Here is a 13,996-nt window from a genome sequence, read left to right as displayed (position 1 = left end):
CCTAATCTAACATTATATCCATCATTATTTGTATTGTTCCAGAACCATACACTGTTAGCCTGTTGCTAACCTCCTTGTGCTGTTTACACTTCTGTGTCTATGTCCTGCAGACATTTGATATGAATGCAGACTGGGCTCGGCTCGAGGGAGAAGACCACGGGCAAAATGACAGCAAAGCACTGATGTGGGATGGCCATTCGAGCTACACATTATTTGTGACGGCACAAATCATGCTCTGACTTTACACTTTCAGCGGATACATCTGAAAATGCCTTCTAGTATCGAACTTTGCACATACATTATTATTTGCAGTGAAACTCAAACATTCATCAACTATGGGAAATATAAGAAACTGTTTTTTGTGTTTTGGGTCTTAAGTAATGCAATACAAGACAAGGGAAGCCATAAACGTGATACGATTTTGTGGTTAGTACTTTACTCATTATAGCCAGTGAACCACCCCTAAAGTAAATTGTAGCCAGTGAACCACCCCTAAAGTAAATTGCATTTTAGACACTGGTGCATATCCTGGGTTAGGCACATGGTCAGGCATTTTTCAATATTTTGTACTATTGTTTTTGGTCCTATTTTAAAGGGGACCTTCTTAGCTTTCATTTAAGGCAACTGCTGCTAACAACAACTGCTGTTTGCTTCAAGAGGAAACCTGCCTATCTCTGCTGCCAAAAGGGCCTAAACACCTCTGCCCTTTTCACACCTAGAAAACCCCCACTTTGCACTCAACAAGAACAAGAACAGCTCATAAGTTAACGGAAAATGCATACTGACATAAGCATTGTCACATAATTTTTAATCATCTATTCATATCCTCATTAATATTAGGTCAATAATAGATTAGTGTAATTGTGTTAATATTCCCATGAAATACTTAGGGCTATAGATTCAAATGTTATTTTCTAATGTTAGAAGTGCCTCGGAAAGGTGGTTGAACACAGGGGGGGTGGTTGAACCCCCCCCCCCCCCCCCCCCCCACCACTACCCCCCCCCCACCACCACCACCACCACCAGCTAAACGACTAATAGCCAGTCCAGTAGTAGTAAATATTTTTTAGAAAATGAAAAATTGTATATGTGCTGTTTGAAGTATCCAACTCCTTTCACTTTGGCAAACCTCAACTCAAATACAGAATGGAGTCCAATGCAATGAATGTGCAAGGGCAAAGCAGAAGCTACTCTGGCATTATAGCTACACTCACTGAGCACTTTACTGGAACACCAGATTAATACTGGGTAGGTATCAGGGTGGGGATTTCGTCGTTTTAGGGGCGTGGCCATCTGGCCTTCGGCGTCACATATTTTTTTAGGGCACAAGGCCACATGCCAGTAGCCTGGTAAACCGCCCGTCACGTGAACTCACATTGCATTTGGTTTAGTGAAACCTATGTGGAGCTATACCGTCCATCTGGCAGCGTCAGGTTAACATGCCAGGGCACAAAGGCAATTGCTCTATTGACATCATGAAGAGCGATTTTTCATAAATGTGTGTTAAATGAGCCAATTACACATCCTTTGCACATTAAACTGAGACCACTGATGTTTTTAAAACAACTGACAGTAGCAGGCTGGTAGCAGGGCACTGCCAATGTGGCCTTAGGGATCTCAGGGCATCACGGCCAGAAAGAGGGGCAATGGAGGCCTCCGTGTAATCCCCCCCTGGTAGGTATAGCTTTCAGCTCTGTGTTATCCGGCTACCAAAGTGACATCCGCCTTACGGTTTGACGTGTTGCATTCTGAGATACTTTTCTGCTGACCAAAGTTGTTGTTTTTGCACCATTCTGTGTAAATTCTTGTTGTGAGATCGGCAGTTTCAGAAGGGTTGGTGCCAGACCTAATACTGGGTAGGTATCAGCTTTCAGCTCGGTGTTAACCGGCTACCAAAGTGACAGACGTGTTGCATTCTGAGATACTTTTCTGCTCACCAAAGTTGTTGTTTTTGCACCATTCTGTGTAAATTCTTGTTGTGAGATCAGCAGTTTCAGAAGGGTTGGTGCCAGACCTAATACTGGGTAGGTATCAGCTTTCAGCTCGGTGTTACCCGGCTACCAAAGTGACAGACGTGTTGCATTCTGAGATACTTTTCTGCTGACCAAAGTTGTTGTTTTTGCACCATTCTGTGTCAATTCTTGAGACTGTTGTGAGATCAGCAGTTTCAGAAGGGTTGCACCAACAACCATGCTGTGCCGTGGTGTGAGTTGCATAATGTCAGTTAGTTTGTTCAGCCATAGTAACCACACGCAATGCCAGCATTGGTAAAATAGCTGTTGAATTCAACTATTTGATCAGAGTGAAATAAATAATAAACAATAAACACATGTTGCATGCACGTGTAATTACACCTGAATTAGGTCAACAACAGACACGTTTGATGTTAAATCCAACAAACCGGAGCTCTGAAATGAAACCCACCACGTCAATTGCCCAGGACAAAATGATAAAAAAAATTATTTTCTTTTTTGAGGGAATGTAATAATTTTATCTATCACATCCGCTATTTCTGTTGCCCTTTTTTTCCCCAATATTTTATTTAAATTTTTTCTTAACAGTACACAAACAAAACACACGAACAGGCTCGGACAGAGAAAACAAAAAACAACAACAGAAACATCAACATTCAATATTAGTACCATGTGGTGCTACAAGCCGCTTAAGGTGCTTATGTGCTAATAAGAGATAGTGTCCAAAGGATCCCATGCCAGGGGTCCACGAGCAACCAGCGGGGCGAGTCACCAGAATCCCGTTAGCGAAGGGCAGAACCAAAATGATCCCTTATTTTGACAAAATGTTCCATACGTTTATGGGCAATTAGAGGGTAATTGTGCTTTTTGCTTTAATTGAGTGTACCTGTCCTGTAAATCCTGTGTTATTGAGACAGCGTCCAAAATTAGCACCAGCCACCAGCCAAATGCTGGTAAGTAATATATACAAGTGGCTGGTAGATTTGCTTCACTCACCATCCAAAAAACCCACAATGGTAATCTATTGCGTGGCTGGTAAAATTTTAACATTCACTAGCCATTTGACTAGTGGACAAAAAAGTAAAGTTTTGACCCTGTATTGAGATCCAGGTGAATTTATATCTCATTATTGTGCTGTTGGCTTTTGAGTGTTCAGGTGGCTGTGCTGTAAATCCTGTTGAGAGTCAGGTGGATGTGTCTTAGTTATTCTGGATACTGCATACCGGTATGTGCGCTGTGTCTAAAATGCAATTTACTTTAGGGGTGGTTAACATCACGAGCTGGTAACTGTGTCACAGCTACCACTCAGGAATGGCTATCATACCAAAATATCATCTACAGACATGTATCTTATCAAAAATCATAAGCAAGTTTTGCCACCTTGAGTGGTACTGACAAGTGACATTTTGAGCTCTGGCCCACGGACTATTATTCTTCCATCTCTCTCCCTAAAAGAGATGCTCAGCTGAAAAGGTCAGGTGGCATGGACACAGACATATCCACCTCTGAACTTAGCCAATCCAAATGCCCCCATAACCACCAGCAAGAGCGACAGGCAGCTGACGGGCTCTTCCTGTATGAGCCAGGGAGGTTCCATCAAAGTTTTTTAGAGTTTCATCTATGAAAGAAAAATAAGAAGGACAGAGCACATGAGAAGATTGGCGTTGGCGATAGAGAAATGGGACAAGATTAGAAAGAGGAGACAAGGTATGACCACAACAACAACAACAACACTTACTCATATATATCATCGCAGAGGAGACAGTAGCCTTTTCGGTTGCATGCTGTTTGTATGCTTTCCCTGTTCATTCCATCCACAAAGAGGAGGTCCAGGATGGTCTTATGGTAGCACGTTTTGGTTTCTACCAGCTCAAACATGCTTGGGTCCATCTGGTTGTGGTTGCATTGAGCGTGGGAAAACATATGGATGAGCATTTCCCCGTTCATCGTCTCTGGAACACCTTCCCACTTCCTGCCAGTATGACAGGAGGTGGTCAGATGATCCCCAGTGAACCACGTGGTGAACATCTGGTACCTCAACAGTCAACACCAAGTCCAAAGGCCACAGTCGCAATTACACATCTGATAGTGCTGTCGGTATGGGGAAACTCCTCTAAGATCTCCTTTTGTGATTGGGCATCACTGTGGCTGTGATACGTCTCGATAATGCACGTGTGCATTCCAAGCACCTTCACCTAGTGCATCCATGATGTCACCATACACCTTGGGGACAGTTGTTATTGTCCTGTGATGAAAGCACAATATAATAAGCTAGTAATGTAAAATACAAATTATATTTTTTTATGGCACATTGTAGAATTATGGAAATGTTATATTATGTGAATGTGTCTGACCTGCAATAAACTATGGTCTTGGATCAAATAATGGTGTAATTAGTAATAGTCTAAGATGTGACTAGGCACATAAACTAATCCTTTTAGAGGTTTATCATTGAATAGTTAGCACTTTGTGATACTTTAACATGTTATATCGGTCTATTTGTTGTATTGTTCTAGTGTTTGTGTGTATATACAGGAACCGGCGCTCATCCAGAGCAGGAAAATTGTCGCGTGCACGCATGTGTTTGAGAGAGAGACGCTGATATTCAAAGACCGTATAGACCTAAACATAAGGCTATTATCGTTTGCCATTAAGATGTGAAGAACGCATTGTTTGCGCGTGTGTGTGTGTGTTTGTGAGGGAGAGAGAAAGAGGGGGAGACAGAGTATGGACTGGACACCTGGAGGGCGTGCAGCACTCAGTCCTGAGTTCTGAGACACATTACATTAGATTGGCAGTTTGCAGGCCACCGGGTTGGGTTGGGTTCGCAATTAAGGTGCCATGGCACTAGTCCGACACCTCATGAGTCCGAGCCTTAGAAAATGGATCCACGATGACCAGGATGACTGATTTCCCCTTTAGACCCCGGAAGGCCTGTGGTGAAATCCATGCACAGGTGGGACCAGGGTGGGGGCGTGGCACAGGCAGTGGGCGGAGCAGGCCGGGAGGGCATTGGCGAGGAGATACCACAGGCTGCCACATGGTCGGCCAGAAGAATCTCTGCCTTTTCCCCGGATGGCCCACCAGACGAGACGGGACCAATGCCCCCCGCACATACAAGCGGCTCCGACTCAAGGGATGTTCCCAGGGTGTCCACCCGCTATGCCGACCACCCGCAATGCCGACCTTAGGTTTAGGCGTGGGGAGTGGGAGAGGTTAGGTTTAGGGTTAGGGTTTGGGGGAGGTTAGGATTAGGCGTGGGGGGAGATTAGGTTTAGGCGTGGGGGCTGGGAGAGCTTAGCTCCAGCCGGTCCATCGACATGCTGCACGCCGCCTCGCACAAATGGTTCTGCTTGTGGGCTATCGGCATTGCGGCCTGTCGGCACATAGACGCGGCACCGTTCCCAGGCCCTGGATCACCCCCACAGGACCGGTTCGATGATCTGGTACGGCGCCAGGATGGACTCGGCACTCCTCTCTGTAGAATCAAAGATCATTAAAAGTACTGAAACAAATTTGAAAATGATATCTTTGAATATATGTTTCCAATTTTTATAATGAAAGCCTTGGGGTTGGTTAGGGGTTTAGGCAAAAGCTATCGCTTGGCACCGCCCCTGGTGCCTAGGGCCTTTGGGGGTGGCTAAAACCTCTCAACTAGACAGCCCATTCGACTCCGCCCACTGGCCATCAGCAGAAGGAGACAGACCAATGGGAACACAACACAGCCAGCAGAGAAGGCGGGGCCACAGTTGTATTAAAGCCAGTGTTCTCAGGTCCAAGGTGTCACTGTTTGATGTGTACATCTGAAGATAAAAGACATTGAGACAGAGCAGATAAGAGCACTAAATACATTGAAAATAGAGGCTGAGGACACAGCCAACCAGTCCTGCCAACCAGACAGACAGAAAGCATGAAGCATCTCCTTCTTCTCGCACTCTTTGGATGGGCAGGTACGCTACAGCATTGATACATGAGCATTAATTACATCTGATGATGCATGAGTTAAAACAGGACATCTAATGGTGTCACAGACTCACATGGAGCTATGTCTAACTGGATGTCTATGATACAGGAATCTTGTGTTTTTTGTCTGTTCCATATTTTCACTCTTCATTAAACTAATGCAGTTGCCCTGGAGGAAGAGAGCAAGATTGTTGGAGGGTATGAGTGCCCGGGTCCTGTACCCTACCAAGCTTCTCTCCAAAAATATGGCACCCACTCATGTGGAGGGACTCTTCTGTCTAGTCAGTGGGTGCTGTCTGCTGCACACTGCGGAACAGGGTAAGAAAACGTCACTAACCACTCCTAGCAGCTTGTTTGTAACAGTTTAGCTTGATTAAAAACTGGTGTTGTTTTTTTCTCTGACTGCGTTTGAAAACCTATATTTGACTGTAATTCATGAGTTAATGGTTTTGAGTCCCTTGAAACTTTGGGTGGGTAGTAGGGATGTCAACCAATAACCGACTGTTTAAACATTAACTGATTAATACTTAAGCAATATAGCATGAGAGCTAGTGTGTTGTGGCAAATATATCCCGCTGTTCAGCTGTTATGGGATAACAGCTGAGCAGCGGGATATATGCCACAACACACGCTGCTCGAGTGCTATATTGCTTTTATAAAACGGTTTCCAAGTATGATAATATAATAATAATAGTAATACTATAAGTCCGACTGCCAATGCCATGGCATTCTGGTAGAGTCAGTTGAAACACTACTGTAAGGCGGGACCGCAAGAACGTGCAGGTGATTTGATTGGATCGTTCTGGAGACTGAAGTTGACATTGGCCAATCCTGGCGCTTGCTGAGAAGCTGAGAGCTTTTTGCAAAGCCTGACAGGCAGCTCGAGCGCAGCGCTGCATTCTCAGCGCTTGCTGAGAAGCTGAGTGCTTTCTGCAAAGCCCGACACCAACTAACGTTACGGGGTTAAATGCGGGGTTAAATGCGGGGTTAACAGCCTTTTTTTTTGCAAAGAAGACATTAGCCCACGTCTATTCTTGTACAAAACATAATTTTCTGCGAAGTATTAGTAAAGTTATAAGCGAAGATCGATTCACAAGGATCTGACAGCTGTCTCCGCCATTTGTTTTTTCTACATTGCAAAGCCTTTTAGTAAGAGAGGCCATGGGTTATTGGAGTGGGTTATTGGATTTATACAATGGCTGTGAACCAATCAGATTGCTTGATTTGAGAGAGCCGTTTTATAATATCAGTTAGAACACAGCTCTCTTGAATACTCGATTCTGATTGGTCAATCAACAAGATTCACCGGTCATTATTTCTCGACAACCGACCGCTGCTCTGCCACACCTGGATTAATCAGTTGATAAGAGCCTTTTGTCAGCTACTACTACTAATACCACTACTAATTAGGCCAACCAGTTTCAGCTGTGGTGTCTTGTGTGCCAATTACGAATGAAACCGCTTTGTCGTTGAAAACGCTATTAAAAAATCTATTTGAATAATTATTTTTGTCAGATTATTGAATGATTTAGTTGTAGGCCGTGTTCTAAGCGGGATAATGTATAGTGAGCCGGTGATTACTGGAAATAATGACCTTCAGGTGAATGATTAAGCCCTCCGCTGCGCGTTGGGCTCAATCATTCACCTGTCGGTCATTATTTCGCCAGTAATCACCGGCTCACAATACATTATCCCTTACTTAGAACACGGCTCTCTTGAATACTCGATTCTGATTGGTCAATCAACAAGATTCACCGGTCATTATTTCTCGACAACCGACCGCTGTTCTGCCACACCTGGATTAATCAGTTGATAAGAGGATTTTGTCAGCAAGACACTACTAATTAGGCCAACCAGTTGTAGCTGTGGTGTCTTGTGTGCCAATTACGAATGAAACCGCTTTGTCGTTGAAAACGCTATTAAAAAATCTATTTGAATAATTATTTTTGTCAGATTATTGAATGATTTAGTTGTAGGCCGTGTTCTAAGCGGGATAATGTATAGTGAGCCGGTGATTACTCGAAATAATGACCTTCAGTTGAATGATTAAGCCCTCCGCTGCGCGTCGGGCTCAATCATTCACCTGTCGGTCATTATTTCGCCAGTAATCACCGGCTCACTATCCATTATCCCTTACATAATGGACACCTCGTCGTGCATTAACCCTTACTTAATCAGTAAAAAAAAAGGTTATTTTACCCCAAGTAATTAAAATAAAAATAAGCTATACAATCTACTTCTTAAATAACTCATGCACGCGACATGCTGTGTATTGTGTGTATAGGCTATCTTCACATCTAATTGTCATCCTCTTAAATTAAGTCTTAACCGCACCACATTTTCAGCATTGAGTAACGTTAATTGACAATAGAGAGGCAAAGTGAACATCACTTCCTGCTTTTCTCCCTGTACCAAGCGCTGAAAAAATATGAATGGCGGTGAATGGAGAATAACGTTACTTTTTTGATCCCCTTTTGAATTGTGCCACGGGGTGCCAACGTTAATTTTGTCAATTTAAAACGTAACTTTGCATGTCAAGAAAGTCGCAGTTTGTCACCATACTGTTGCACTATAAGTTATAAATCAGAAAGACTACATACACTGTCGCCTAGTGACTTCACTTTCTCTACCGGCAAAGCTGAAGACTGGCGACATGCCACAAGCTTCCACGAGCTATTATATGTAGTTTTTATACGAAACTAACCCCTACGTTTCATCTTTTGCTAATTTTTAAAATTTGCTAATAAGTGTTGCGCCAACTTCCCCAGCCAGGGGAATGCATTAGGCTATAAATAGTACATTTTAATCTTGACAGTTACTTATTTCCGTTAATGAGTGTCTGTTGTCAGTCAGGGAAAAAAATTCATTTTAGCCATCCCTAGAGGGAATGCTCACTTCTCTCTATAATGGATTTAACTCTTCCAGGCGATATAATGCTATACAGGTGAAGCTGGGGCTGCACAGCATCAAGCATTCTGAGCGGACCCAACAGCTGTTCGACGCCACCAAGGTTATCCCTCACCCTGCCTACAACAACATCTCTCTGGACAATGACATCATGCTGATCAAGCTGAGCAAGCCGGCCTTTCTGAACCCCTATGTGTGGCCGGCTGCACTCCCCACACACTGCAGTGGCACCGGTGCAGGGACGATGTGCGGTATCTCTGGATGGGGGACGCTTTCTCCCAGGAAAGGCTGTGAGTTTCACAGTAAAATAGTTTTGTGTTCTTTCAAAAGGCCAATAGTTGTACTTATCTTACAAGGTATAGAGAGCCAAACTCATGCCCCCTTCCGGGTTAGGCATACGTACAAAGGGATTTCATCCACCATTCTTTTTTCAATAGACATTTCGTAAAATGCGTATAAAATACTTGGTCAAACCAAGGGATTCAGCTATATTTAGAATCAGGAGAGCCAATATCATCATGATCATCATCATCATCATCATCATTCATCAGTATATAAATGGGAGCTGGGGCTCTGTCTGTCTCACTGTTTCTCTGTCCCTGTCCCACAGTGATGTCATAAATGACTTCATCAGTGAATTACTCAGTGATGTCACGAATTACATCATCAGTGAATTACTCACACACATCAGTGAATGGGAGCTGGGGCTCTGTCTGTCTCACTGTTTCTCTGTCCCTGTCCCACAGTAATGTCATAAATGACTTCATCAGTGAATTACTCAGTGATGTCACGAATGACATCATCAGTGAATTACTCACACACATCAGTGAATGGGAGCTGGGGCTCTGTCTGTCTTCTCTGTCCCTGTAGGCTATAGTTTTACACACACCAAGTTGTTACTGAAGAGAAGACTGTTCTTGCGTCTTGCATGGAGGCAGACTTGAGAAGAAGAGTAACGTAAAGCAAGTTGTTGCCCGTAAAGCCAATACAAAACAAGGAGCTCCCCGCAGTGGACCAATATGTCACTGCAACCAAATAATGTTCTCAAAACAGAGGATCTAGGCATTTGTGACTGTTACAACACCTCCTGTACTTTCTTCCTGTTTTCAACAACAAACACCGTCAGTTCAAAACGGGACTGTTTTGCGTGACACGGTTCCTTAAACAGGACTCATGAGACAAATCAGACAGGTATTATTCCAGAACACCAGTCAAACAGTCTCTCTCCTGGGTTTAGATATTGAAGTCCATCTCTTGACACAGAAAGCCTAGCCACAGATAGCTTCCTGCTTTTACCAAATGTCTTTCCTTCTGAGATTAGTATCTAAACTTCTCCCAAAAACATGTCATCTTGGCTTAATGGCACCCACGCTGTCTCTCTGTCGCAAAGATCTCACCTGCACAGGTGAAGCCTCTTCCCTAAATTAGACATGAGGCCCGCCCACCTAGCCGGTCAACCAGTCCATCACATAATATTCAAATACCGGGCCGATTGACAACTACTAAACTAACCCAATAAATGCTCATAAACTGACATTTAAGCTGCAGACGGATCTGACCTTCACAGTATGAACTGTGGAGTATTTGCCATGCTCTACTTAATGGCATTTAACAAAATTAATGAATAAATTAATAAAAACAACTCCTTTATCTCTGCTCATTTACTCTAATCCAGCAGCGTCGCCTGACAAGTTGCAGTGCCTGGATGCCCCCATCGTGAGTGACCGCAACTGCCGTGAGGCCTATAATGGCATCACTAACAACATGATCTGTGCTGGGTTCATGGAGGGAGGCAAAGGGACTTGTCAGGTAAGTTCAAGCTCACAGCCACAACACACACACACACACACACACACACACACACACACACACACACACACACACACACACACACACACACAGCTTCTTTATTCTCAGATTTGGTGAATGACCCACTTTAAAAATATCTGTTTGTGCTTGCTCTCTCTCTCTCTCTCTCTCTCCTTCCTCAGGGTGACTCTGGAGGTCCCATGATATGTTATGGGGAGCTCCAGGGTGTGGTGTCTTTTGGGAGTCGTCGATGTGCTGACAAAGGCAAGCCCGGGGTGTTCACAAAAGTGTGCAATTACATCTACTGGATCAAGAAGACAATGGCACGTGGCTGAGCAGCATAGACTTATGAAGCTATTAAACGGGGCATCCATCAAACCTGTGTGTAATAATGTCTTGGATTTTCAATAATGAAGACTATTTAGCAGCTAACGCCCAGTTCAGGTCATATCACAGTGCACGCCCCCTTTCTTTGAGGTTATATAACCCATTCATTGTTAGGCTCGCCCCCTTTCACTGATGCTGTCTCCTCATTCATTCAGTTTACCACGCTGCATGTGGCAATAACCAATCAGCCCAAGCTATTCCTTTCCAGCTGATCCCAATCACCTAATCAGCGTAGCATATCAGGGTCCATGTTTTACTCTGTTTGCTATGTGCTGCGTATGTGCCATGTGTCATTAGGCTCGTTTGAGATGAGCAAGTTCTGCGCAGATTCGACCAGCGCCTTGATTGCCCCGTTGCATGATGGTTAGAAAAGTTGTCCGACTTGCTCCGCCTGCCCGACTGCGTGAGCTACGGGACTCCCGTGACAGCGAGGCGGGCGCAGATTTGGAGCGAGGTGCCGCAGTTGCTCCCCACCAACTGCGGATGACAGAGGATGACGAGAAACGCATCATTGGTTCAACACAGGTGCATCACAAACCCCCAGTGAAGTGTAGAAACTAAAATTTTATATCTATTCCAAGCTGTCACTCCATATTTTACATAAATACCACCTGTAATGCCTACATTGAAATAAAAAATAAGTAATCTGAAGGGCTGGGTCATTTGAGCAGTGGCGCTAATGCATATTTTAACTTGTTTACAAACCGCTGTTAAACAAAACTGTAGAGTGTAGAAGAAGAAAAGCAGCAGTGAGTGTACAGTCTGGGGTGTTTGACTTGTTGACGCCTCACCTGACTGCACTCATCTGGTTTCCAGGCAAGTCGGCAGTCAACTCAAATTAGCCTATTCTCAGTTGCTGATCATCATCGCTGAAGCAGTTGTTTTCACCCCACCTCCTCCCCTGACCACCACCGTCGTCATAACTCCTCAAGAATTCCCTATGGGGGATTTCCTATCCTATTCTTCACTGACGACGCCCTCTCATTATCTCAGGAGAGCGTCATCATATCATGGAGTCATACGCAAAAATGTATTTGTTGTATCATTAAAGCTTGTTAAACTTTCTACTAGTCTCTCATTATTGAATTACTGTGTGATTTACTGTGTGTACAGTGTAAGTAGCTAAGTAAAGCTTTATTTATATTGCACTTTTCAAAACAAATTACAAAGTGCTTTACAAAGAGATAAAACAAGAGGAATTAAAACAATTCAGAAATGATACAGTAATAATTACAATCACAATACAACAAATAAATACATAATCAAGCGAATGCAATTTTAAAAAGGTGTGTTTTTAAGAGAGTTGTAAAGGAAGAAACAGAGCTAGCCTGTCTGATCTCCTCTGGCAAGTCGTTCCAGAGTCGTGGGGCTGTGATGCTAAAGGCTCGGTCACGTCTGGTTTAGACCTAGGAACTATGAGCAGACCTCTGCCGGAGGATCTCAGACTGCAATTAGGTTCGTAAGGGATTAATAGATTGGAGATATACTCTGGGGCCAACCCCAGGCGTGCTTTAAAGGTGATCAATAAAAAATGTAAATCAATTCTAAAATGTACCGGTAGCCAGAGAAGCTAAAACGGGTGCGGGATGAAATGAAGGCATGGATCATGACAGTTTCAAGGTTTTTTACATCAAAAAGATCTAATCTCACTGGTATTGCAAAGATGCACAAAACACATTTTCACAACAGACTTCACCTCGTTGTCAAAGTTAAGCTGGTTGTCAAAAATAATGCCTACATTTCTACAACGGGATTTGACACAACCAGAGAATTAACCTAAATGAGATGAGAGATGGATGTTGGATGATTGATTGAAATTGTTTATTAGGAAATAACCCCTTGAGATGAACCATCTCGTTTTCAAGGGGGTCCCTATACAGGAATACAATACAATAAACACGATTAGACAAGACATTTAACAAAACAATAGACCAAGTGTGACAAAACAAAACAATAACATTAAATATTTCCATAAATAGATAGGTATCAGGTAATAAGATTATGCAAAATAGGAGATCATACTTAAGGCAGAGTATTAAAATGGATCTATATATATTGCTAATGATATATTATATAATACAACAGATATAGTATAATAGAGCTATGCATTAGGTGTCAAGTATTAACATTCATGATAGTGATAGTGACAATCATAATATTAGATTAATTAATTGATAGGATATAATTATAATATACATAAACACATATACATACACATATATACAGAAGCCATATATACAGATGATATCAAGGAATCATCGGCAAGTACAGCTAGTCCCATAATAAGAAGACAGGGCATTTTTTGAACATGTGGAAAGATAAAAACACGATTAAAAAAACACGATTTCAAACGGCAGCCCGTCTTTATTGTCACACAAACACACTATACAACACATGCATGCGGCCACTACACACAATCATGCTGACGGTGGCCGGTGAAATATGTCCTCTGCATTTGACCCATCCAGGCTTGTCCTTTCCTCCAGGGGGCAGGCCAGGAGCAGTGGTCACTATTTCTTTCCAGCGCCCGGGGACCTTCATTGGACCATCATTGGACCAACTTCAGATGTTGTCGTCACTGGTCGGATGACGATCTTCTGCATGTTTTTAGTGGGGGATTATGTACGGAGGAACCCCCTGGGGGGTACGGGGAGAACATGCAAACTCCACACAGAAAGGCCCTTTCGATGAGATAGCCCACATGGGCAGTGGGCACTGAGGATATGGGGGGGTCACAACTCCAGCGCCCACAGCGTCCCAGGTGAGAATCGAACCCAGGACCTTCGAGCTGTGAGGCAACAGCGCTTATCACTGCACCACCGTACCCCCGTACACCGTACACCGTAGATAATATGACACGAATATTTGCAGGTAAATTATTCCAATCAGAAGGAGCTTTAAACATAAAGGATTTCTTAGCTATTGTCTTAGAAACTGCAGGAACAGAAAAAAAGAGC

General features: G+C 43.4%; 1 protein-coding gene across 1 annotated transcript; it reads left to right on the top strand.

The window, feature by feature from the left end:
* Window positions 1–5,774: 5,774 nt before the first annotated feature.
* LOC310787063 (trypsin-3-like) lies at window positions 5,775–12,104 on the top strand. The gene is made up of 5 exons (XM_083648401.1): window positions 5,775–5,923; window positions 6,101–6,254; window positions 8,862–9,133; window positions 10,519–10,652; window positions 10,835–12,104. Exons 1-5 carry the CDS (start codon window positions 5,884–5,886, stop codon window positions 10,985–10,987), a joined length of 753 nt encoding a protein of 250 aa, XP_083504527.1. The 5' UTR covers window positions 5,775–5,883; the 3' UTR covers window positions 10,988–12,104.
* Window positions 12,105–13,996: the final 1,892 nt, after the last annotated feature.

This window comes from Poromitra crassiceps (assembly GCF_964638095.1).
Source record: "Poromitra crassiceps genome assembly, chromosome: 12".
NCBI lineage: Eukaryota > Metazoa > Chordata > Actinopteri > Beryciformes > Melamphaidae > Poromitra > Poromitra crassiceps.
Note: the sequence above shows the minus strand (reverse complement) of the source record. Positions and strands in the feature narration are given on the sequence as shown.

Bases quoted from the DNA above. Each gene is read 5' to 3' on its own strand.
- LOC310787063 (XM_083648401.1), top strand. From the start codon at position 5,884: ATGAAGCATCTCCTTCTTCTCGCACTCTTTGGATGGGCAG. The intron at 9,134-10,518 runs GTGAGTTTCACA...ACTCTAATCCAG, and splicing joins GCTTTCTCCCAGGAAAGGCT to CAGCGTCGCCTGACAAGTTG. The intron at 10,653-10,834 runs GTAAGTTCAAGC...CTCCTTCCTCAG, and splicing joins GAGGCAAAGGGACTTGTCAG to GGTGACTCTGGAGGTCCCAT.